At 50.9% G+C, this 25351-nt stretch overlaps 3 protein-coding genes across 3 annotated transcripts; 2 read left to right on the top strand and 1 right to left on the bottom strand.

Moving 5' to 3' along the window:
• The first annotated feature begins 23 nt into the window (after nt 1-23).
• POLDIP2 (DNA polymerase delta interacting protein 2) lies at nt 24-8739 on the top strand. Its single transcript, XM_030862056.2, has 11 exons — nt 24-262; nt 1592-1673; nt 2863-2960; nt 3639-3735; nt 3904-3979; nt 4222-4329; nt 4782-4918; nt 5735-5761; nt 5971-6096; nt 7080-7159; nt 7686-8739. The coding sequence occupies exons 1-11, from the start codon at nt 102-104 to the stop codon at nt 7798-7800; spliced, it is 1107 nt and encodes a 368-aa protein (XP_030717916.1). The 5' UTR covers nt 24-101; the 3' UTR covers nt 7801-8739.
• A 165-nt stretch (nt 8740-8904) lies between these two features.
• Nucleotides 8905-18713, bottom strand: TNFAIP1 (TNF alpha induced protein 1). The gene is made up of 7 exons (XM_030862057.3): nt 18572-18713; nt 15238-15555; nt 14446-14615; nt 13925-14014; nt 13790-13842; nt 12780-12975; nt 8905-11634 (listed from the first exon to the last, which is right to left on the bottom strand). Exons 2-7 carry the CDS (start codon nt 15440-15442, stop codon nt 11398-11400), a joined length of 951 nt encoding a protein of 316 aa, XP_030717917.1. The 5' UTR covers nt 15443-15555; nt 18572-18713; the 3' UTR covers nt 8905-11397.
• Nucleotides 18714-18871: 158 nt separating this feature from the next.
• IFT20 (intraflagellar transport 20) lies at nt 18872-25255 on the top strand. Its single transcript, XM_070044419.1, is given in 7 exon segments — nt 18872-19056; nt 21889-22081; nt 22084-22108; nt 22268-22396; nt 23588-23673; nt 24271-24374; nt 24837-25255. Coding segments are annotated over 6 exon segments (480 nt in total). The 5' UTR covers nt 18872-19056; nt 21889-22027; the 3' UTR covers nt 24919-25255.
• Nucleotides 25256-25351: the final 96 nt, after the last annotated feature.

Here is a 25351-nt window from a genome sequence, read left to right as displayed (position 1 = left end):
GGGCGTGGAAGCGGCGCGGGGCAGTGTGGGGCGGGGGCGGAACGCCGCCCGGCGGCGGGTCGAACCCTGTGTCAGCAGCGCAGCGGGTACTCGGGCGGGACATGGCGGGCTGTGTGGCCCGGCGGGCCCTGACCGTGGGCAGTCGCTGGTGGTCCCGGTCGCTGACCGGGGCCCGAGGGCCGAGGCCGCTCTCTGCGGCGGGTGGAGCTGGGACCTTCCCACCAGTGGCGACCACGACGACGCGGAGGCACCTCTCGTCCCGGTGAGGGACGAAGCACGGGGGCCGAGCCCGGAGCCCAGGGAGCGTGTCCCGGGCCAGAGGGGAGGCCAGGGAACCCGGCCGGCTGGGGGTGATTGGAGTTCGACCCGGGAGAGGGTTCTGGCCGGGAGCCGACTGCGCTGCCCGCGACGCGTGCCAGGAGCGGACAAGGGAGCGCGGCCCAGAGCCCTGGGTTGTGCAGGACTGGCTCTGAGGGGGAACTAGTAACCCTCCCGGAGCGAATCTTACTTCCCAGAATGTGGGAATCCGAGCGCCGCTGTTAGTGGGCAGCCCTTTAATTAAGTCCTAGGGCTTTCCCCCAGCCCGTGACTGGGCCAAGGCCTCCCACAGAAAGATGCTAGAAGTGGGAAACAGGATCCGAATCTGCGCCCTGCGTGGGTCCCAGGTTTCAATGTGACCTTGGGGACACACTTTCTCTTTATGTGACTTGGGGAATGGGGTTTGAGGCCATGGGGATGGTGTGAGCAGTGTCTCTAGGGATGGGCCAGGCAGATCAAATTGGGGCAGGTGAATCAAGTGGCAGGAAACATAAAGTTCACATCTCCAAAATAGTAAGAAAACAGTGCTTTGAAGGACCCCTAGAAAGAGCAGCCCTGTCCGGAGAGACCACTGTAAGAGCTGACCTTTTAGTGGGTGAGATTAGACACGGACACTGGAGAGAGATGATAGCTATTTCCAATTTAAGGCTCCTGTAAAAACTGATTAAATCTGAACAAAAACTAGATTGAGAGAATAATACTAGGTGTAGTGCAGGGGTGAGGACTGCAGTTTAGAGGGGGAGATGGACATGGAATTATAACACAAAATAAGTATTTTTTGAGCACCGTTTATACACTAGATTTTGAGGGAGCACAGGCTAATCAGACACAGGCGTTGCTCCCAAAGAACTTGCAGTCTCTAATGGAGATAAGACAGGGACACAAATAACTGAAATGCAAGGTGGAAAGGGCAGTTAAAATGCTGTGGGAGTTCAGGAGGGTGGGTCAGGGAAGGAATGGAGGCAAGGGATACAATTAAGCAGGGTCTGAGGGCATGATATGAGGAATGCTGAGAGTCAAGAGAGAAGAAAGTGATCTGGGAGCAGTCAGATCTTATGGAGGCATCTGTGGCTGGACCTCAAAGGAGGAAAGGCAGAATCTCTGTGGAGTGGTGGCTTAGCAGGATCCTTACCTGCTTCAGCTGGCCCCACTGCTGCTACCCTTCTCTGCTGTCATTGCCCTGGCCCCTCAGTATCCTAGTAGCTTTTACTGATGGATTAGTACCCTTCACTTCTTAGCTGTTCAGTTGCTTGTTCTTTTCCTTCCTAATCAGAAACCGACCAGAGGGCAAAGTTTTGGAGACAGTTGGTGTGTTTGAGGTGCCAAAACAGAACGGAAAATATGAGACTGGGCAGGTGAGTGCTGGGCTGCGTCATCTTTCATTTTCACTGTGTACTCTGCTTCTGAAAGGGTCAGAGTTGGTCACAGGCCTGAAAGTTATGGTTTTCTGCCTTGGTGTTTGGTGCCAGACCAGAATCAAGTTTTTTTTTTTTTTTTTTTAAAGACGGGTTTTCTGTTTTCCTGGATTTGAGTACATTTCATGTGTCATTGGGTTCTGTTTCCAAGTTAGTGTGGACAGAGATGGTTTGGACTGTATTGAGGAGAGAGTCCTGTTGCTGAAGAGTCGTCTAACAGTGGCTGGTAGGAAGCCAGTGGAGGGAGCTTTCAGAAAAGCAAACCTGCTTTCTGATGCTTTGTCATAGTTGTTGAACTGATTGCAGTGAAGTAAGCTCTGGGTGTGAGGCTCTTTTTCTGTGTCAGCTTTGTGCCAAATCCACTGAGATAGATTTAGGCCCCTTGTAGGTAAGGAGGACTTTTTGTTTATTCAACTTTTTTTTCCCGTATGCCTACAATGGACTAAGCTTTATGCATTGGTGTTAAATCAGAAAGCAATGCCTTCATGGAGTTGACAGTCTAGAAAGGAATTACAATATGCAAATGGTCAACGGCTGTACAGTGTGCTAACTGGAGAGGAGGTGAGGGAAGACTTCCTAGAGACCTCAGCTATGGCCTAAAGGATGAGTAGGGGCTTCCCTGGTGGTGCAGTGGTTAAGAATCTGCCTGCCAATGCAGGGGACACGGGTTTGAGCCCTCGTTCGGGAAGATCCCACATGCCGCAGAGCAACTAAGCCCATGTGCCACAACTACTGATCCTGCGCTCTAGAGCCGGTGAGCCACAACTACTGAGCCTGTGTGCCACAACTACTGAGCCTGTGCTGTAGAGCCTGTGCTCCGCAACAAGAGAAGCCACCGCAATGAGAAGCCCACGCACCGCAATGAAGAGTAGCTCCCAAAGCCCGAGCACAAAGACCCAATGCAGCCAAAAATAAATAAATTTAAAAAAAAAAGGATGAGTAGAAGTCAGCCAGGTAAAGAGGCAGTAAGCATGTTCCAGAGTTGGTCTGGGTGGATCACAGAGTTCAAGGGAAAGAGTAGCAAGACCTTGTGCTGGAGTTGCCACCACTTGTGCCACTTAGGGGTCGGGGCCCCTCCTGGATGGACCTGCTGGACTGCACACTGACTGAGGCCTCTCTTTTCTCCCAGCTTTTCCTTCACAGTGTTTTTGGCTACCGAGGTGTTGTCCTGTTTCCCTGGCAGGCCAGACTGTATGACCGGGATGTGGCTTCTGTAGCTCCAGAAAAGTAAGTTTCCCTATCATTGTGCCTCATAGTATCCTCAGGAGGAGGCCTGACTCATGGCAGACATACATAATTGGGGTCCCAGCACTGAAGGCAGCATCCTTCTGGGCCTTAGGAGCGGTCCCAGAACACTCCCTTGGCACTAATACCCATGGAGACAAAAGTCTTAAGCTAGGAGGTCCCTTTAGGTCTCCCCAAGATGCTCTCCCAAGGCATTCTCAATTTGCATTATAAGTACCCCAGAGGGCATCTGGGGGACTAGGCTTCTTGATTTCTTGATGTTCAGTTAGAATCTTTCCCTTAATCTCTTATCATCACTAGAGTACATTAAAAAAGAAAAGGCCCAGCTCCATTAAATGATCACAGACAGCCCCTGGGATGTGAGAAGAGTGGGGTGCACTGGGCTCCAGGGACTAAGGCAGCAGTTTGATTTTCTCAGCTTGGCCCTTTTTTTTCTAAGAGGCATCCAGAGAGTGAGACAAATAATGACTCTACACCACACTCTGTTGCTTGCCCCTGACTGAGGAATGCTGGGCCAGGGTGTGCTGCACAGCTACCCAGCTGGTGCTAAGCTCCTTCAGCTTGGGCACTGGTCTGTTGAGGTGAGGGGGTGGTAGGGAGCTGGGGCAGGCACTGCTTCCGTTTCTCTGGGGTTGATCTTGGGCTTCTCCTGCCTCATAGAGCAGAGAACCCTGCCGGCCACGGCTCGAAGGAGGTGAAAGGCAAAACTCACACTTACTATCAGGTGCTGATTGATGCCCGAGACTGTCCACATATAGTAAGTAAGCAAGATGGTTGCGCCTGGGGTTCCTTTCCATGGGAAAGCCCCGAACTGTGATGGGGACTAAGAAGGAGAGGGGTCAAACAGGCCCAGATCAGCACTGGGCCCTAAGTCCTCAGGACTGGATAGTGACCGAGAAGATCCCTGACTCGCTTCTTGCCTTAGTCTCAGAGATCTCAGACAGAAGCTGTGACTTTCTTGGCTAACCATGATGACAGCCGGGCCCTCTATGCCATCCCAGGTGAGTAAGGAGCATCTGAGTGGTGCCTGTCAATGAGGGGGGTCTGGTGTGTCTCAGGGAGAGGATTCTGAGGCCTTTCTGCTGTCCTTTAATCTGCTGGGAGGGAGTATAGGCGCTGAGAGCAGTGGTGCCAGGGTCGTCCCACCCTGCCATAAGGCCAGGAATTGTGTTTCTTTTCAGCCCCATTCCTCCCCGCCTCCTATGTGAGTTTCACTGTCTCTTTGTCTCTGTCTCTCTGCCAGGCCTGGATTATGTCAGCCATGAAGACATCCTCCCCTACACCTCCACTGATCAGGTTCCCATCCAGCACGAGCTCTTTGAAAGATTTCTTCTATATGACCAGACAAAAGGTAACTTCTGTCATAGAGGGAAGGTGGAGTGGGAGGGCCCTTTCTTCAAAGAGAATATCCCAGCAGCAATTTCAAAGCTCTATTTCTACAATCTTATTTAATCTCCCATTAGACCTGTCAGGTAGATGGCTATTATCTCCTCCTTACAGATATGGAAACAGACTCAGGGATGATGAGAAGGGACTCGAGGTTGCTAGGTAGTGGCAGAGTGAGGTCTGAAAACCAGGGCTCCTAACTCCCAGTCCATTTCTCTTCCTCTGACGTCACATACCTCCTCAGGGCTTATTCTTGGTAGGCAGTTTTGTGTGTTCTTCCAGCCTGTGCTCTTGCTCACGTTTGGGTGTCTTGTTTACCTGGGCCACCACTGGGAAGGGTTTTCTAGGAGGAGCAGTTGGGCAGGGTGTAACGCCCTGGACGCTGGCCTGGACTAACCAGTCGATCTCTTGCCCCAGCACCCCCTTTTGCGGCTCGGGAGACGCTACGGGCCTGGCAAGAGAAGAATCACCCCTGGCTGGAGCTCTCCGATGTCCACCGGGAAACAACCGAGAACATCCGTGTCACCGTCATCCCCTTCTACATGGGCATGAGGGTATGTGCCCAGCCTGGGACCTCCCCTCAGGGCTAGGCCCCCAGGTTCTGTGTCGTGTCCCCAGTGACTGGGGGTGTGGGTTCCAAATTTAAACCACGTGCCTGTGGTTCTGCTTTCAAGTGCTGCATGTATTGATTGGGATTGAGCAGCCTCTTGGCAACAGCTGACACCAAGACCTAGAGCAAGGAAACTCTCAGATCCCAGGAAGGAGGCCTCCTGGCTGACTCTTCCTTCTCTTCCGGCTCAAAGGGAGCCATGTCTATGAAGAATATACACATACTTGTTTAAATCAGTGTAGGCTTATCTTCCCACTTTTTATGCATTTATTGAGCTATTTCTTGCTTGGCCGTAAGCTAGGTCCGGGGGATACAAATATAAATGAAACCCTGTCCCCTGCCTTTCAGGAGCTCATGGTAGTGGCGGGAGGCCAACATACAGCATTCCAAGTATTGAAATAAGGTTGGGATATGGAAAGGCCGAGGAGGAGGACAGCAGCCTGGACCAGCAGTAATGTGGGGCAAGACAGGGAGGGTGGTGAGAAAGGGAAGAGCCCCAGGGCTGGTTTTTGTTGGCATCCAGCTCTGTTCGTGATCTTGATAGGAATGAAGAGGAAGGGCGCCAGGGATGGACCCAAGGGAGGCTGCCTCCCTCTGGGCTTGTTGGCCATAGTTGAGACATCATCAACCCACAGATACCTGTGGCTTTGTTCTGTCTTTGCAAGTACCTGGAATACATCCACTCCCTTGGAGAGATGTTGATTGGAATAGACTTGTTCCTGCCCTCTGGGCCTGAAATTCTTTGTGTTTTTTCCCCCAGGAAGCCCAGAATTCCCACGTCTACTGGGTGAGTGTCTCCCTCGGGAGGAGGGGAGCTCAGGAGGTGTACCTGTGGGCACAGGTTGGGAGGTGGGCAGGTTTACCTCTGGGGGCGGGAGGTGAGACGGTGCAGTGCCGGTGTTGGTCTTTGTTGCCCTGTGCTCTCCTAGAATTCCAAGGGAGCTGGCCCAGGGTCTATTCCTTCTCAGATGTGAACTCTCTCCCCTACCCCTGCAGTGGCGTTACTGCATCCGCTTGGAGAACCTCGACAATGACGTAGTACAGCTCCGGGAGCGACACTGGAGGATATTCAGTCTATCCGGCACCTTGGAGACAGTGCGGGGCCGAGGGGTGGTGGGCAGGGTGAGCATCTTTGGGCCAATAATGCTCAGTTTCTAGTCCTGCCCAGCAGGCCTAGGAGCTTAGTGCATGGTTTCCTCCTCCTCTGTGGTTAGGGACAGAGGCTTAGTGTGTGAAAGCTTAGGGCTGTTTGGGGTGAGAAACCTCACCCGTGAGATCGGTTTTCTTATAACGCATTTCACAGATGAAGAGACTGAGACTGAGACTGTTGTTTAACTAGCCCATGGTCCTGTAGCTAGTAGAGGCAGGGCCTGGGTTTGAATCCAAGTGAGTCTGCCATCAAAGCTTGTGGTTGCCAGCCTATTAAAAAATCTACTGGGATGCCCTTGGGTGGGGCATGGACCCGCCACCGCTCCTGGTCGTCCTTCCTCTGCCTCTTTACACGTGTTCATCCTCTGCTGGTCCTTGAAGAGATCTGATTTTGCAATTCCTGCGTTACCCTACCCAGTCTCCAGAGAAATAAAGTCATGAGAGGACCACATTCAACAGGCATTCATCCATGTTAGCAGGGAGCTGGGGAAGCAGCGTGGGGTGGAAAGAACAGGGCTGTGGGGTTAGTCTGTTTTCAGATGCCCACTGTGTTGTTTATTTACTGCATAACTTTGGGCAAGTTAACCCAAATCTCCATTTCTTAGGATCACACCTGTTACCTTATGATTACCAGCAGACTTAAGTTAGCAGAAGTTTGCTGAGCACAGTGTGGCTCCTGGCACTTAGGTGCTTGGTGAATGGGTGCTGGACAGGGTATTTACAGAGTAGATCCTGGGCTTAGCATCTTTGCCTGTAACCTCAGCCATTCAGCCTGAGATTATCTTTCCCAGGGTCAGAATAAAAGGCCCAGGGCAATGGCTGTGCTGTGGAAGGTGCTGGTCGGCCGTTATGGTGGGAGGCATGAGGGGGGCATCCAGCCCGGACTGGCAGTCAGCATGTGGCCCCGGGGCACAGGGAGCTTGTCTGGCCTGACCTATTTGCCTGAACCCTCACAGGAACCAGTGTTATCCAAGGAGCAGCCCGCATTCCAGTACAGCAGCCACGTCTCCCTGCAAGCTTCCAGTGGGCACATGTGGTGAGTAAGCATATGCTGGGGCAGGGGCAGCTCAAGTCCACGGACACTGCGGGTCAGAAAAAGTGAGAGCTTGTAGCTTGCAGTTAACTCTGGACCAAGTGAAGTCCTGAGGTGGAGCCTTATCTGCTGTTCATTGCTGTGTGGGTCTTGTCTGATTTATGACTGTTTTCCAGTTCCCTGTGATTTTGTAGAACGAGGACTTAGGTCAAAGAGGTCTGGTGACTTTGATGCTGCACTGAGTTGCCCACGTAGTTGGGTTTTTTTCCCTGGTGTTTCACTCCTTAACCTGAAAGTATAGTTGGGTAGCTTATGCAGGGTGTATCTAAGGGCCAGATTCAGGAGAGCTTCATTTCTTCTTCTCACGTAGGGCCAGGATAGGCTCTTGGGTCTCTGATCAATGTTGTCCTGGCATGAGCCAGGCAGAAGAGAGCCCAGGCCTGTCTTATCCTGCCTCAGTTCTGGCGCTGAGGACATAGGGCTCTACAGGCTTCAACCCTCACTCCCTCTAAACCAGTTTCTCTCACAGGGGCACATTCCGCTTCGAGAGGCCTGATGGTTCCCACTTCGATGTCCGGATCCCTCCCTTCTCCCTTGAAAGCAATAAAGATGAGAAGACACCACCTTCAGGCCTTCACTGGTAGGCCAGCTGAGGCCCTAAGCACCCAGGCTCGGACCCCAAAGAACAGCTCACATCCCACAATTGCTGCAGAACTCTGTCATGGGCCACAGTGGGTCTCTTAATTGTTTGCACCTTTTGATTGTGGGGTTCTTATTTTGGCGGGTGGAGTATAACTGTTTTCTCCAGAAGACCCATGTAGGACTCCTCCAAGGGTGGCCTTCCCCGTAAGCCCTGCCTATGCTGTGTTCCAGTAAACCTTTCCATCAGGAACTCTGTGTTCAGCTGCCATAGGTCTGGAGGAGTTTCCTAGCCTGTCACACAAGTTGTTTAGAATGTGAGGTTTGGTCAATAAACCAGTGCACGCTTGGCCCCCCTTGCCATTTCTGCCCCCCGGGTCTCAGGCTCCCTTTTTGACCTGGCAGGGGCCCTTGGTTGCTGTCCTTACTGCCCTTCCAGGAAGCTGCCCCTTCAGCTAGAGTATCTGTCTCTTTCCTGAGTCTGGGGGTTGGCCGATGTCTCCCAGGTCACTCAGCCAGTGAGGTGGGGGCTGGACTGGACTCTTGTTCCCTTTACCCTCTGCCAAGTGCAGAGCGGGAGGCCAGCGTCAGGATCAAAAAAGTGGCTCGGCTCTTTGTGCTGGCCAACTATTGGCATTTCTGGCCTCCGTGGGCCTGGGGGAGAAGTGAGGCAAGCCTGTCAGGTTTTCTGGAGCAATGGGCTTGCCAGCACAGGTCTGTCAAGCCTCCAGATCACAACTGCAGAAACTCAGCCAAGGAGCGTTAGGTATGGACAGTGATGAAGCCAGTCTACTTTCTGAGCTTCTCACAGATCTCCAAGAGCCAGAGATAAAATGTGCTGCATTTTTGCCCTGATTCTTAGGATTCCTGCTCCTCCACTACTGTAGTGATTGTCACAGAGGTTGTTTTCTTGAATTAATATTAAATTTCAGTTCCAACCCTTATTAGTGGTGTCCTTAATCCTCCACCAGGGGGAGCCTGGGTTGCAGGGCAACTGAGTGCAATGGGGCATAGGACCCAGTGAGAACATAATAAGGTCAGGTGGTGAACAGAAATACAATTATGATGTCCACAGCAGCGAGCTGACCAAGCTATACTCACTGTAAGCACAGCTCTGTACCACTGAAGTGTAACACAATTTTATTAGAAATTAGTGTATTTTTCCATCACTTATGTTGAGCAACAAAGAATTGTAGTTACATGATAAAGGAGTTCTGTCATGTCAGGACCTGTGCCATCCTTTAAGCAGAACTTGGTCAGGTAACAGAGTGATTAGAACCTAATCCTGGTCCATGTAGTTAACAGCAGGCTTCCAGTTGTCTCAGAAACTGACAAGAAGGTTTGACCTTCATCCACTCTTTTTGTTTACATTCCCCTGGGCTGCTCAGAGTTGAAAAATTCACACAGCCGAGAGCTGCTTTCTAAGTGGGGCTGGGAAACTCAAAGAAAATACCCCAAACCCTTACACCACAGTCTGATTTTAAAAGCTAAGATTACTTCAGTGAGTTCAATGTTAGTATTCAATATTTAAAGACCAAAGAGATATTTTCAATTGGACAACATAAGTGCCCAGAGTCCCAGAAAGACTACTCACCACTGAGACAGCTGAGGATCTGAATGTCAAAGCAGTAAAGAGAGGCTACAGGGGCTGGGGAGGTCAAAGGACAAGCATTAAAATGCCTCAGTGGGGAGCTGGGACTTTGAGTATTAAAGGGCTTCAGGAAGGCAGCTGAGGAAACAGACCAGGGCCCTCGAGCAGAAGCATTCCAGTCGCTGTGGGAAAGCCACAAAGCCAAAGCCAGAATCCGGTCAAAGAAATGGATTTGTCTTCATCTTGTTACTCCAGTGAAGGCTGGAAGAACCGTTTGTAGCTGATCACCAAGGTGCCTCACCTGAAGTCTTTATACATTCAAGACAGCGACAAGTGAAAAACGCTTAATTAAAGTCACCTTTCCCCTGCCCCACCATGTCATTTCAGGTCCTTGTGAGTGTCTGCTAACCCTGGCCTGTCATTTGCCCATAGGCTCATGGGTCAGCCGTGAAGAGCCACCTAGCTATAGTAAGAGTAAAGAGACATGAACTTGGTAAGCTATGTCCCTTCCTGACGGAGTGGGTACTGCCAAGTGCTATGCTGCTTTGTTAGGCTGGCTGAACAGCTCCCTCACTGGCGGCATTCTTTTGGAAAAGAATTCGGATAAGCAGCCTCCTAAGGGCCAAGCCAAGCAGAAGGGAATGAATACCAAAGCCCTGAAGAGGAACCTGCACCCTTGCCCAAGAGCCAGTGCTTGCATCTCCACAGCCAAGTACCCAACAATAAAAATGAAGAAACCTTTCAAGGCTCTTAGGCTACTCACATTATCCTGTGTTCAGGGACTCACCACTGGGCAGAACCACCATTCCGCAGCCAGGACACAAAACCAATAGCATGGATGCAGGGCAGGGAGATGTATGGCCAAGCACAGCCGCCTCTGCACAGGGCCTCCAGGAACGTGGGGCTCTGCGCTTGCTGTCCTCAGCTGATGGCAGGCAGGTGTGGTGCCCGCGGGCTCTGCAGCCTTCCTGCTGCAGCTCATGCTCCTGGCTGCAAGCAGCTCCCGGCCCACATGATGGCTCTTTGGGTTTAGAGTGAGGACAGCATGCCTTGGAGCCAAGGGCAAGAGAATCAAAGACCAATCATGGAAGACTCTAGAAGTCAGCACGTGACCCTAAGATGTAGGGGCAAAGTATCCTTTCTTATAGGGGTGTCATGAGGACCATAGGTCCTAACTCACACATCCTTACCCCCTCAGTGCTCCCTGGGCCAGCTGCTTGGCCAGTTTGGCAAAGCCAAAGATGGTCAGTTTTTTTTTTTATTGCTTCTTTCCCCTCCCTCAGATTGATTCTACAGGGAAAAGGGGGTTAGGATCAGAGAAGGATGACGTGGGTCAGGGCAGAATACAAATCTCCTGAATAAAAGTACAAAGTGCTTTACAGAACCAGATCCCAAAGGCATCAAAAGGGCCGAGGGTTCTGTTTTACCCAGGGTCTTGGAACCCTGGAGCAGAAATACCCAGTCTCCTCATTATTAGACTTAAAACTAGTCATTTCCTAGATTATTTTTTAAAAACCAAACTCATTAAGCCTGTGCTTAAACACCTTAGGAAAAAAGAAGCCCCACCTTCGGTAAGAAATTGGGCCTCCACAGCACCAGAAGCCACCTTCCCCACAGAGTGAACCCATTCCCCATGGGCCTCCCCTGAGGCCTAAAGTAGCCCTTCAGCAGAGCAAAGGGGTGCTCAGCGAAGGGCCACGGGGAATGCTCTTGGCAGGGGGGTGGGCAGGTCAGTCCATTCAGCCCAGGGGCAGCAGCGGCTCCCTGTGGCAGAAAGGGAGATGCTGAGCAAAGGGGCTGGGACTCAGTCATCCTGAAGTGCTCAGGGAGCTAGGAAAAGAAACGCAGTCCCTCCCCTGCTCAGGCCCTCTGACCTCCCAGGCAGGGCCTGTCATGCCTCTGGGTGCTGGAGCAGAGACCCAAGCCAGCAGCAGCGTGGGGTGGCCAATGGGGCGGGGTTCCACAAGACAGGAGACAGGGTATCTCGTGCCCTGACTCCGGGAGGGTCTTGTCAGTCGCGATGGGCAGACTGGTGGCCGAGCTGCCGGTCATCATAAGTGCTATAGCGCTTGACGTGGATGCGGCGGACACGGTCCCGCAGTTCAAAGGTTTCCTCGTCTTCACTGGGGGACGCCTGGCTGCGGTTCCGGCTTGTGGCCTCCAACAGGGAGTTGTCAGGGACTCGGGGGGTCTCGTAGAGTAGAACGTTGAGTGTCTCCTCATAGATTCGGGCCTCTGGGAATTCCACCTGGGGCAAGGGGGACGAGAGGACCGAATGAGGCTTTACCCCAAAGAGGGAGCAGCATGTCAGGGCCCCTGGCCCTGTGCTGACTCCATAAGGCCTCCAGAACTCTCTCAAGAGACATGACTTTCTATCTCAAGAGGGAGGGCAGGGGTCTTCTTCTGAAGGAGGCGTGAGGAGACGGACTCTACGGACACAGAGACGCGGAACGCTAGCACCCTCCCCCTGCCTCACCCAATCCCAGACCAATGGACTAGTGTGTGTAGAGGTTATGGCCTTGGCTCTGTGGTCAGGCCTAGGTACAAATACAGCTCCCCCACTTATTAGCTGTGGGGCCTTGGACTTAACCTTGCTGTGCCTCAGTTTCCACATGTTAACATCTACCTCAGTGAGTTGTTGTGAACATTACATGAAAGATGCCAAATGCTTAGCAGAGAGCCTGACGCACAGTAAACGAAAAAGAAAAGCTTGGCTGCTCTGAGGCCTTCACGTGCACACAGCTCTCCCCGAGATGAGCTGCCCTTCCACCCCAGCAATGCTCTGCCGTCTCCAAAACACACTGGCGGCGGGGTGCGGGTGCACAGCTATTCTCCAGGGAGGCACCATCTGCCTGCAGCCGGGGCAAAGAGAGTTAGCTATCTCCTATCAAATCCCTTACATGTGCCTGGCATTGCATTGTCACTGCAGAGGCTAAGCTGATTGACCAGAAACACCCAACCAGCGGGGGCCAGAGGAGATCTGAACAGCTATTTCTACTAACCTGCACTGCTTCTCCTAAGAACTGTCTCATTTTCATAACAGCTCTGTTAAATTCACACTCTTATTCTCAGATTTCTAATGAGGAAACTGAGGTCCAGATGGTTTACATGGCTTATCCAACATCAGAAAACTGATAAATGGTGGGACCAGAATTCAGATCTGACTTGGGCCAACTCCAAAGACCCGGTCCTTCCCATGGCATCAGGCTGTTCCCTGCTGGTCAACAGCCCTGCCTCTCAGCTGACCAAAGCAAAGTTCTATACCATTCCCTAAACCCCACGCATTGGCTTGTGTCCTTGAGCAGCACCATCACGGCAAGTTTGGGAAAGACAGCAAAATGTATGCCCGGTGGCAAAAGGCTCAGCCCCACTCACGCGGCAGAAGCCCCATACCTTGGTCTGCTTCTTCTCGGTGGCGTACACGATGGACGTGCAGCACACCTCTGCCAGCTTCCGACCCTGCCCGTAGAAGGACCAGCAGCAGATCTCGTCGCCGATGACATCCTTGATGAAGAGCACACGGCCGTTGAAGCGCAGGGAGAGCTTGTCGAACAGCTCGATGTTTTTCAGCAGGTGGTCATCGGAGTTGCTGAAAAACCAGTGAGGGCCCGGGGGCCTGGGAGTGAGGGAGTTCCCAGCACAGGGGCGGGTGCTGGCCGGGATCTCTCCTCCCCTCCGCTGTCGTGCTCATGAAAGGAGGAAGAGTCAAGATGCCAGAGGGACAGCGAGAGAAAGGGTCATGGGGCCCCCTTCGGGTTTGGGGGCCTGTGAGGAAAAGGAGGTGAGTTGGTTTTAAGTTAAAGCAGAGAGGACTGAGGGAGGGAGGTCTCCTCTTACCAGGCTGGAAGGAAGGAGGCTCGCTGCCATCTCAGCAGGAGGACCCCCTTCCCTGGCTGTGGGGTGTGACGCTGGCAATATGTCTGCCCACGGGGAGTCCCTGAGAGGGTTTGGGTCTCCGAGCCTGCAGCCTCCTGCATATACTTAACTATGGCCTGTTGAGAGGCCACTGGGGGACAAGGGGGACACTGGCCCAGCTATGAAGAGCGAGGGCTGCCTGAGGAGGAGTCCCAGCCCCTTGGCTTCCCAGCCTTCCTCCAGCCCATAGAGAATGCAGGGAAGACACCTGGCCCGCTGCCTGACATGACACACGTTAAGAGGCTGTTACATGTTCAGTCCCATCTACATCCCAGCCAGGGCCCCGCATTGAGTTCCAAATGCCTCGGCTCTGATTTCCCTCCTACTATGTTCTCTTCCCGAGACCCAGACTCACGCCAACTGTGCCAGGCGTGCAGGTGGCCTCCCTTGGGTCTGCTGCCCGATTTCTGTCTGCTCAGCCCTCCCCGCTGCTTCTATGGCCCTTCCCTGGGCAGTGCACCCCACCCCTCATCAGGTGCCCCCCCTACCTGGTGTAGGAATACTTGTTGTTGCTTCTGTTGTATAGCAGCTTCACCACGGGCTGTGAGGGAAGAGAGCATGAAGGCCAACGGCCCGACACCCCCAGCCCGCGGCCCTCGGCGATCCCTCGAAAGTCCCAGTACCTTGGTGGAGGATTCGATGAGCCTCTCCTCTTCCTTCAGGGATGTGATGACGGGGACGTTGCACACAGGCTGGTAGGAGTCCTTCTTGTCCTGGGTGACACACAGCCAAGAATCTTTTTTCGAGATCTTCTGTTTGCCAGGCTTAGCCAGGCTTTCCCCAGGAGCCGTCAGAGCCCCGCTGCCATGGCCACCCCCTACTTGTTGAGGAGGCATCAGGTAGAGACAGGAGGCCCCTGGCAATAGAACTGCCAGCTGGCAAGCAGACCCCCATTCCCAGAAGCCTAAAATCCAGATATCCAGGCAGATAAACTAGAAGCACGGTCTACTCACACCGCCTGAGTCCGTCACCTTATAAAACGACCGGCTGCCGGCTTGCTTGGCCTGGGCAACAGCTGGTGTGTCTAACTAGGTTTGGACTCATCAGTCGTACTGACACGTAGCCTTCCAGGAACTGGACCCTACCTCCCTGAAGGAGGGGGCCCAACCCGACCTCATCAACCTGGCTGACTCTGCCTCCGTACCTGCAGGGCAGTCTGGCACATGTTCACCAGCCCCTGAATGAGGTAATATTTTGCTTCAGCCATCAGTTCCTTGATTTCTTGCCGGTTTTGAGGGAGGATGATGGTGTCATCTCGGAGGTAATTCAAAATGGTGCCAAAGTGCTTTCCACATCGGTCTATGAGGATCCAACCTAGGGATTCAGACAGGCCCCAGAGGGTTACTGTTTGCCTCCAGGTACCTCAGAGCAGGTAGCAGGCAAAGGCCACCTGACGAGCCTGGTGGCAGGTGATAAGGGGCACAGAGCCCACAGCACTGGGTAACGGGAGTGGGAACAGAACCTCCAGCTGTTAAGTCCATGGTTGCTTTTCACCCCTCCTCCCTGAAGCCAAGAACTGGCACATACCGTGGGAGACACAGGCCCTCCAGGCTCCGCGGAGGCCCACAGAGTTTGTCTAAGCTCAGGAGTGCTCAGGCCCACCTCCCGGCAACACAGAAACACCTGGCCCTGCTCGCCTTTGGCCCGCTGCCCAGGCACTATGGCAATGGCTCTTTTGAGAATCTAGTCCTATGTGAATATTTTAAAAGTATGGATCTTCTCCCTGGAAAATATGTAAATACACAACATTCTATGTATAACTTCAAAGAATTCTGAAGCTCTACTAAGAACTCCAGGTGAAGGAGTCCTGCACTAGGTGAACAGGAAAAATGAATCTAGATTCCAGATCTGCCAGGCTTGAGCCACGCCCTGAAATCACTTCCTCAGGAACTTCTCCTTCCTTCCCCACCCCACCCAACAAGCCCCAGCACCTCACCTTCTTTGTCGGTCAGCACCTCCATGCGCCCACTGAACATGGCCTTGAGCATGGTGTCATGCCGGGTTAGCGCCCGCACGGTGGTGTAGTACAGGGAACCACCCACATTGAGCTGGACGTATTTGTTGCCCAAGCCTCCTCCCTTGAAGCCGCTTAGCTTGGGCTTGGCCCCTGACGCTGGGCACAGACAGGTATCCCCCGACATCTCCCGCTGCAGGTAGATCACCACACGGCAGGAGGTTGGCTTGGAAGGCCCCGCCGTGGTGGAAGGGTCACGAGTGAGTGGCCAGTGGAGGCCAGAGCCTCACACTCTCAGCGCTGTGAGCAGGAGATGGGAGAGAAGACAGGAGTCAGCAGAGGAGAGCCCTCAGCCAGGAGGCAACAGGAAGAGAAACACTGACCATCCAGTCATTCTCTCCTTATGAGCCCAAGTCTCCCTGGCGAGGCTAAAGCCCTAGGCAATGGCAAAAAAGACATTCCTGCTGTTCTTCATGGTACCAGGAACCAGGTCTGGGAGCACAGTCTCCCAGAACCCGATGCTGGTCACCTCACCAGTCTCCCTGAGACTTGGCCCAGCTCTGGGTGGCAAGGAGGCCAAGTAAACTCTTGGAGCTAATCAAAGACAGCTCCAGGAACAGACAGGGCAGAGCAGAAGTCCTCACCCTGGGGATCCACCAGTCAGATTCCAGTTGTTTTCTTCTCAGTGTTCCCAGGATCCAAGATTTCCGGCCAAACCTACTGGGAATCCAGCCAGCCTAGGAGTTTCCCAGGAGTCTGAGGGACAGGATACACTTCCTTTCTAACGATTCTAGGCTCAGGAGCAGCCTGCACCAGTGCTTCCTTTGAGCACCATCCAGAGTCTGGTTTCAGGAAGGCAAGTAACAGCAGCTTCAGGAGAACATGGATTGAGCCAGGCTGGAGTAAGCCGGCCAGTATTCCTGGCAGAGGTTACCCTAGCTCCCCCCAAGGTTTCCTGACCTTCACCTTTTTTGGCATCAGCCCTATCCCAAGTTCCTGAAATTGTCACCATTTTTCAGGATAGAACAACTACAGGATGGCTATTTTTGCTTCTTTTTCCTGAGAACAGGTCCAGCCTTATCTCCTTCTCTCTTCCTGCCCGACAAGAATGGGGAGAAAGGGCCAAAAAAGACCAGATGATAAATTTAAAAACAATTAGGTGATTTGGAAACTGAAACACTGACGGGAGTTCACAGGAGGGAGAAGCAAGCAAAGCAGAGAAGGGCAAAGCCAGATCACCCCTTATGATCTAATTCTATATGTGTTTTGGCTTTCTAAAGAATCGCTAAAATTCATTCACTGAACGAAAACAAAAAGCAAACATTCTTTGCATGTTTATTATGTTCCAGGTACTATTCTAGGCATTTAATATGTATCAGCTCATTTAATTCATTTGTCAATAAAACAATATTGCGTACCTACCAAGTTAAGCAGGAGGGATAAAGAGATGAAAAGATATTGTCCTTGACTTCAAGGAGTTCAAAGAAGCATGATAATGTCAGTTAACAAGAAAAAAAACAATAAGCGTTAGCATTTATCATGCCCCTGGCTTTGTGCCAGGTACTGGGGATACAGAAGAGAACAAACAAGTCAGCCTCGTGGAGCTTACATTCTAGTGGGAAGACAACAAACAAGAAAATGAATAAATAAGCAGGCAATTCCAGAAGGTGAGAAATGTAATAATAAAGATAATAAAACAGAGAGTGACGAGGAAGAGGTACTATTTTAGATGGGGAGCCAGGGAAAGCCTCTTTGGGAAGGTGACTTTCCAGCTGAGCTCTAAGAGCATTCCAGACAGATGGAAGAGTAAGTGCAAAGTTCCTCAGTCAGACACAAATTTTAGGAACAGAAATAAGGCCAAGATGGCTGGTGCATAGAAAGAAGGGGGAAGTTGGCTGGATGTAAACTCAGGGAAGGCAAGGGCCGGATCATATTGAAGAGTTTGGATTTTATACTAATTGCGATGGGAATCGATTGTAGGGTTTAGAGCAGGGGAGTGATATGATCTGAGATCACTCTGGCTACTGTGTAGAGAATGGACCGCAAGGGTGCAAGAGACCAAGTGGGAAGACTGGAGGAAGCAGTAGTCTAGGTAAGAGATGATAAAGCCTTGGACTGCAGTGCTGGTAATGAAATTAAAAAAAAAGCGAAATGACCTCATTTCATCATCACAACTTGCAGAAGTTTACCTCGTTATCTCTTTTAAGTGTAACCCAGAAGTGCACTGGTTTTCCCACGTTTACTGCTCCACTCTCCAAACAGTGCTTAGCACAATGCTATGCACATTTAAAAGTATTTGTCAGTTTGTTAGACTGAAATTGTCCCCGAAAAGATTTAGGTAGGTCCCTGGGAGGAATGTCCGAGGAAGGCCCAGGGCAGGTGCTGTATGAAATACTGAATTCCTTTGGTGGCTTGTCATGTACGTATGAGATGAGCCCCCACCAGCAGATTGCTCAATCAGTAAGTAAACTTGAATAGTGTGAGGTCACCTAACCTTCCTCTGCCCACCCCAAAGGAATAAATCCACTCCTTAACAGGTTTTAACAAATTCCCTATGTATTTTGTGTCTAGCCCAATTTCCCCAGGATCAGAGAAAAGGAGCTCACTAAAGGCTAGGCAGCTGCCAACAGAGGAAGACAAATCCAAGCTAATCTATTCTTTTCCAACAAAGCAATTGCTTTGAGCCCCTGGATGACGTCAGCTCAGATTCCACCGGCTCAGATTCCGCCCAGGCCAATGGGTTCCAGGAATCCTGTGGCAGGTGACGCCCCAGAAAGTAACTCCGGTGAGAATGAAGTTTCCACTGAGAGCCTCAATGCTCTTCCTTCCGGACTTTGTGTGTGGATATTTGGGGATGCTAGGGGCGTATCCGTGTCACACTCGGCGAAGCGAATGGCAACCCAAGACGAATAAAGGACAAACAACCACGGCGGTGTTACAAGGTGGGGTCCTAAGGAAAGAAGGTCCCAGAAATTCGTCATACTGGGGATGGCGAGGGGAGGAGCCGATCTTGGTTAGAAAGGGCGGATCTAGCAGAAACCCAAGGTGTAAATCTTATGCTTTATCCAAAGGGTCTGGGGAAATTCATCGAGACCCAACCTCTCCGTGGCCTTTGTAGAGTCTTCCCCAGCCCGTACCCTTCCCTACTATCGAGAAACCGAGACCGGTTCTGACACCCACCCCCAGGGCAGGATTTCAGCTCTCCACCTCCCTTCGCCGTCCCACGCCTTTTCCCCAGGACTGGGAGGGACTCTCTTTGCTCAGCCCAGGACCCGTCCATCCCTTCCCCTAGGGCATGGGCCGGCTCGGCTCTCACCCTCCCAGGTGGCGCCTCTCCTCTCAGCTGGGTTGCAAGTCGACACCGTGCCGCCCCTAGACTGCGTCCGCCTGCCCTCCAGCAATCCCGGGCCTTAAACTCCCATCCTCTACCCGCGGACTCCGCCCCAAACCAGCGGGAGCCTGAGACTATAAGGCGGGGCAGGCCCAGCACCCAATCAGGGCGGAGGGAGGAGCCCCTGAGAGAATCCCGCGGTGAGCGCACAGCTACTTCCGGCAGCCTTTCCGGCGCAAAGGCCTCTGGGTCTTGTAGGCAGCCGTCTCTCCTCTCAGGCCTCTGTTTCCCAGCAGGCTCTGCGGGTGTACGGGCTTACGATGTCGGGAAGTGATGTTAGGCGTAAACAGGTCTTGTAGCCGTGGCCGCTGCTGAAGCTGGCGAGCAGGGCGCCGGCTGCCACTGACCGGAGAGAGAAGCTGCCTGTCGACGTCAGCCTGGGTCGCAGCCGCCGCCGCCGGGGTAAACAGGTAAGACATGAACTTCGGGTCGGGGGACGTGGGCGGGCCCGGGGCAAGATGAGCCTGACAGGCCCGCGGCCCGAGGAAAAGCCTTCCCAGGGTGAAAGAAACGTGGGAATTCCGCCCGGCTCTGGGACCGGTTTTACCCCCGGCTAGGGCCTGGAGCTTTACGCGCTGATGCTCGCAACCATTTTAGGAGGAAACTGAGGCTCAGATAAGTTCAAGGAGTTTACGTAGTGAAGACAGCCAGCTCCATCACCCAGGTCTTCCTAATTTTCCCCACACCCCACGGATGGAGCCTGCTCGTAGCGCCCAGCGTGGGTCCGGAAGAGCCCGGGGGCCCGGGGGGTGGAGAGCGCGTTACCACCCTGATCTTCAGGGAGCTTAGTCCGGCTTTTGTGCCCGGTGCTCCTCAGGTGCGCGTGTGGTGGTAGCTGGGAGAGAATGCCGTAGTCGGCTGTGAACCCTCTGCCTACACTTGCTCTTCGGTCTGACCCATCTCATTCAACTATGTGCCTTCCAACCGTGCAGCTGGCTCCGGCCAGATACACGGGAATCTTGCCTGACTCTCCTTCACTCCTCCTCAAACCCCTGCATTCAATCATCCTTTACTAAGTCTTATCAACTCGACTTACAAAACATCTCAAATCGGAACACTTTTCTTCAGCTCCAAGCCTTGGTTACTGAAATAGCTTGCTCTGTTTGTTGTCACAGCCATTCATGCCACAGACATTTGCTGAGTGCCAGTTCTGTGCAGGCACCATGCCAAATGCTCGGGTAACAGTGATGAACAAGATAGTTGTAGCTCCATCCTCTTATTCCCTCCAACCCATTCTCCATCCTGGGTTAGAGTGATCTCTCTAAAAGGCATATTTGACTATGCCACTCTGCGGGCTGCCCATTAATTACCCTTATGAGAAAATCCAGGCTCATTGCTGCAGCTTTCAGAGCCCTCTGCCATCTAGCCCTAGCCTCCCCACCTCGCCTCATCCCGTTTCTCTCTTCCCCTTGCTCAGTGTTTCTACCACGCTAGCCTTTTGGCTCTTGGAACACATCAAATTTCTCACAGCCTCAGCATCTTCACACATGCTTTTCCTTCTGCCTGGAATACCTCCTCCCCCTTTAACTTGAAAAACTTCTGGACACCCTTTAGGTCTCAGAGTGTCACTTTTTCAGAAGACTTTTGTTTACAAATGTTTTTTGTAATTTTGTTTACATATAAATTATGTCCTCCTGCTTCGGCTTCACGTAGCACCATGTGCTTTTCTTCATACTGTTATCACAATTCATGATTATCTTTTTACTGTCTGTCCAGAGGTCAGAAGCTAAAGCATTAAAGCATTTTCTTCACTTCTCTATCCCCAGAGCAGGGACTCAGTAGATGTTTGTGAATAAATGCAAGCTCTCAGGGAAGAGAGTGGAAGTTGAAGCAGATCTTTGTGCCCTCAGGTTACTTGAAGCAGTTGTTCTAATTAATCAGCTGGTAGGTGTTAAATGCTTAGACTATATGTGTAAATAGAACAAATAAGAAGACAGATCTTTTTTAAAAACCCAATTATAAGGGAGGTCTGGATGATTAAAATGTTTCAAAATGAAGATGCTAGCCAACTTACTTGAATGGGCTGCAGTGAGGCCAAAGGCTCTGGACCACGGTCATACACAGCCAAACATACATTAGTTGGCCCACACAGTGTTGGATGTTTTTTTTTTTTTCCTTGCTTAAAAGTTTTGAATTAGATACTCTCCTTTAAAAATCAGATTTCATATATTAATCTGGATTTCTGGTCCTCTTGAAAATCAGTTCTTGCAAGAATGGAGCTTAAGTCTTTTTAACCATTGCTCTTCCTATGGCACACCTACCCCGGGAAGTCACTTGCAGAATCACCCCATTCAGAACAGAACTTCTCTAAGGAAGCTGGAAGGGAAACAGGTGAGGCTGGGGGAGGTGGGAGGGAAGGGCTGGCGCAGGGCCAGGTTGTGGTAGCCTTCGGAACACCTGGGGTGTGGGAATTGGTATAGCAGCCAATGGCTAGACCTCAGTAGCATTGCCTCCCTTTTTAGACGGGGTATGTGCTCTCTTATTTTTATTTTATTTTATTTTGTGTGTGTGTTTAAGCCAGAACGAGGGTGAGTTTTCAGTGTTTCCTTCCCAGAGTTGAGGCATCCTTTGGACCAGGAATGCAAGGTGGCCTGGGAAGGGAGAAGTTATCGCTGCTGGTTCTCTTGTCTCTTGTCTACGGAAAAAAAAAAAAGCCAAACTCCTTAGCTTAGCACACAGGGTGTTTCTGATCTGGCTCCATCCGACCTTTCCGGCTCCATCCTCTGTCTTTTCATCTTCTAGGCAGGATAGGCCCTTCCAGTGGCTTCATGCTCTTGTCCAGGCTGTTTTCTCTGCTTGGAATGCCTTTCCTTGGCCCTTATCGGTATGTTCTTGATGATATTTCACTTCTTTTTGTGTTTTCTGCTAGAAAGAGACTGACCCCTTTGGGTCCCAGTTCAGGCAGCTGTGCCTGTGGCGTACATTTTGGGTAATATTCCTACACCTGGGTTCTTATTTTTTTAACCTTAATTTTTAATTCACTCAGATTTTCTTTTACTTGTCTTTTATGTTGTTCCTGTACTATATTTGAAAAGCTCTTTTATGTCTTTTTGGGTACATAGCTGTGGTTAAATAAAAATGCTTATGGCTCACAACTTAGTTCACATGTCACTTCCTCACCCCAAGTTAACTGTTCTATTCTCCTCCACGCTTTAGTGATATTTCTGTAAAAGCACTTAACACAGTATTATTTTTCAGTGTACATGTCTGTCTTCCTCCAGCTAAACTCTGTGCTCCTCCAGGGCGGGCACCATGTTGTACTCATCTTTACCCCCAGCATCTAGCAGTGTTGGCATGTAGTAGGCCCTCAAGAAATGTGTGTTGAATGAACGATGCCTGTGACAAGCAACTGGACTTTATTCTTTCCTGACCCTTGCTCCTATGACACACCTCTTCCTGGCTGACACTGTTACCCCTTCAGAGCAGGACTGCTCTTCTCTAGGGAAGCTGGAAAGGAAACAGGTGAGGCTCAGAGAGGCAGAGGCAGAGGGAAGGGGGAGCCTTTGGAACATCTGGGTTTTTGGCATTGGTGTCCGGGACTGGGAGTGGGGCTGGGCTGGAAGGAGGCATTTCCTTGAGTGGCTGGGAAGTGATCGGGGATTGGGGCTGGTTTCTTTACAGCCATGGCCAAGGACATCCTGGGTGAAGCAGGGCTGCACTTTGATGAGCTGAACAAGCTGCGGGTGTTGGACCCAGAGGTTACCCAGCAGACCATAGAGCTAAAGGAAGAGTGCAAGGACTTTGTGGACAGTGAGTGTCATCTGGGGAGACATGGTGCCACTCAGCTTTGTGCCCCGCCCCCACCCCCGGACTGCAGCTTTTGGCCCTGCCACAGTGGAGCTGCTGGCTCCCAGAAGGTTGAGCCTGGCCTTCATGAATTCCCGTGTGCCACCCACCTTGTCTACCTGTCTTCTTGTGTAGTCCCAGAGTACCAATCAAAACAAACACTGCAATGGAGAGAGGAGGGTATTTGTTTAGATATGCCATCTCAGGAACCTTAAACTTCAGAACTATGGCTTGGGGGTGGGAAGTGGAGTTATGATCTGATTTCTTGGGAGAAATAGTGTTCTCAGTGCCCGGCTTGCCTTTATTGATGGATTGATTGACTGCCATGCCTCAGGGCATGGCCATAAGTAAATAAATAGTTCCCTGACCAGGGATCAAACCCGTGTTCCCTGACCAGGGATCAAACCCGTGCCCCCTGCAGTGGAAGTGCAGAGTCCTAACCACTGGACTGCCAGGGAAGTCCCTGACTTGCCATTATTTGGAGTGAAAATTTCTAGAGGCAGTTCAAAAGACTCATTTTTTTTAGCTAGAGATACCCGGGATGCCTCCTGTCCCAGCAGCCAAGCAAACCCAGTAGCAGTGAATACAGAGCAGATCTAGCTAGAGCAGGGATTTCTGAGCTTTTGGACATCTGTAGGCTGTGGAGAGAGCTTGACTGGTGAAAGGTAGCGTGGGTTCTCTCACCAGTCTTCTGATTGCTGTGTGCATGTCGTCCTACCCTCTGGGCCTTAGTTTACTCCTCAGTAACATGGGGTTCCACTACACCCAAGGACATTGAAAAAAGCAAATGCGAGATTAAGTCCTTAAATGCTTTGAGCTTTTTATTAGCTCAGGTCATAGGTGGAAAGCCCCTACCCCACCATTAACTGAAATCTAGTGTCTTATCTGAGGCTTGTCTAGAGGCAGTGTTCACATCCTGAGGCGGTTCTTTCATGAACACAGCCCTTTGTGCCTCAAGATCCAAATACGCCCCAGTCCAGCTCTGGGCACCTGGCCACCCTTCTCTAGGTTCAGACCAAGGGTGTCAGACACCAAACGTTTTCTGACACAAATTAGAAGGCGCAGTTAGCCCTGCCCTCTTGCTGCAAGGGAATGCTGAGGGAGAGTGGTGATGCTGAGAAAATAAAACATTTTGTTTTGTTCTTTCCCCAAAAGAAATTGGCCAGTTTCAGAAAATAGTTGGTGGTTTAATTGAGCTTGTTGACCAACTTGCAAAAGAAGCAGAAAATGAGAAGATGAAGGTAAGATCAGCATGAGTTTTGTCTAAATCTTGGCCTGGTTCACTAGCCTCTCATCCTTCTGCCCTCTTGACTTATTTGGGGGTAGGGGAAGGTGGGCGGGGATTCTTTAATTAGAACAAGATTTTAAATAAGAATACCCATGCAAATATTGAATGATTATGTTGTACACCTGAAATAATTCCTGGTCCAGTTAAACCTACTATTGAACTCTTATATGCCAGTGTACTTTCAGTCATTGTTTCCTTTAATCTTCACGTCATCACTGAGATAGGTGTTTACCCTCATTTTATAAATGAAAAAATGAAGGCGTGCAGAGTGTAGATGACTTGGCAAAGGACACAAATGGCACACCAAATGGGCCGTGTGCCAGGCTCTGGGGACACTCCTAGGTCTGCGTCAGAGCTGCAGTTCCGTTCTCACCAGGCACTTTGGGATCGTGAGGTTAATTAAGCCTCTTTCTGACTGACTCCTAAAGCTCTGAGGCTCAACTTTCCCCACGCTGGGCCCCACCCTCCACCGGACCCAGGCAGCGTCTCTTCCCCACTTGAGGACTTTAATGAAGCCATGGCTTTCTTTGGCAGTATCGTGTTTTTCTAGGCCATTGGTGCTCGGAACTTGCTCAAATCTATAGCAAAACAGAGAGAAGCCCAACAGCAGCAACTCCAGGCACTAATAGCTGAAAAGAAAATGCAGCTTGAAAGGTAAGAAGTTCTGACATAAAGCAAGTTCTTTACTGAACTGCAGTTCTATTTTTCCTTTTCGAATGGTCACCTCTTGTCCTTATTGTTCATCATCGTTCTCCCAGGAATAGTGTCTTAACTTGTCATCCTGATTAAAATAAAAATAAAATTACATTTCATGGGAGAAAAATGTCACTATCAGACAGCCTCTAGTAGTTTGAGAGCATGAACACTCAGGTAATGAGTGTCCAGAGTTGGCTGGCTCTGTGAAAGGAAGACTCGCAGGGTTGGAGACTTCTCATGGGTGGCCCTAGGTAGGGCTTTGCCTCTTATTTTTTCTCTCTTTCTTGCCCTCACTAACTTCATTTTGAACTCACACCGTTTCTTGGAATCATCTAAATCACTTAACGTTCTTCTCTAGAAGAATTAAGTCCATGGTTTATTTCATCTATTTTGAGGGCTTCTAACAATTTTGTTTTTCAGGTATCGGGTTGAATACGAAGCTCTGTGTAAAGTAGAAGCAGAACAAAATGAATTTATTGACCAATTTATTTTTCAGAAATGAACTGAAAATTTCATTTTCTAGCAGGAGGGCAAAAAAAAAAAACCCCACAACCCCCAAAACAAAAAAACCTCTGTACCAATCCAGTGACTTGACCAATGACCCAAGTGTGTTGTGTGAGATGGTGTGTGAGGAATGCAGCATCTCTGAAGGCAATAAAACAAATCTGGGGGAGCTTGTTTCAGACGTCAGTGCCTATCTGCAGGCGAACACCCAGTGGCCATTGTGGTCCAGGTTCTCACCTCTTGCATTCTCAGTCTGAACTGAGCGGCCTATAAACTTTTTTTGTAAATTCACAAAGCTTTGGAAGGAAAAGCAATAAATTATTATTTTCAAATGGCTTGATCTACCTCTTTTCCTGGTGCCCTTGAAATGTACATTTAACCCTTTGTAAGAGAACCCTGGGCTCTCTAGCCCCTGGTCCACAAAACAAACC

This window comes from Globicephala melas, chromosome 20 (assembly GCF_963455315.2).
Source record: "Globicephala melas chromosome 20, mGloMel1.2, whole genome shotgun sequence".
In the NCBI taxonomy this organism is placed as follows: domain Eukaryota; kingdom Metazoa; phylum Chordata; class Mammalia; order Artiodactyla; family Delphinidae; genus Globicephala; species Globicephala melas.
Note: the sequence above shows the minus strand (reverse complement) of the source record. Positions and strands in the feature narration are given on the sequence as shown.

Excerpts from the sequence above, each read along its gene's own strand:
- TNFAIP1 (XM_030862057.3), bottom strand. The coding sequence starts at position 15,442 with ATGTCGGGGGATACCTGTCTGTGCCCAGCGTCAGGGGCCAAGCCCAAG. Across the intron at positions 14,616-15,237 it reads GGTGCTGACCGACAAAGAAG|GTTGGATCCTCATAGACCGA; the intron begins GTGAGGTGCTGG and ends CTGAATCCCTAG. Across the intron at positions 14,015-14,445 it reads TGTGCCAGACTGCCCTGCAG|GACAAGAAGGACTCCTACCA; the intron begins GTACGGAGGCAG and ends TGTGTCACCCAG.
- POLDIP2 (XM_030862056.2), top strand. The coding sequence starts at position 102 with ATGGCGGGCTGTGTGGCCCGGCGGGCCCTGACCGTGGGCAGTCGCTGG. Across the intron at positions 4,919-5,734 it reads CCTTCTACATGGGCATGAGG|GAAGCCCAGAATTCCCACGT; the intron begins GTATGTGCCCAG and ends TTTTTCCCCCAG. Across the intron at positions 5,762-5,970 it reads AGAATTCCCACGTCTACTGG|TGGCGTTACTGCATCCGCTT; the intron begins GTGAGTGTCTCC and ends CTACCCCTGCAG.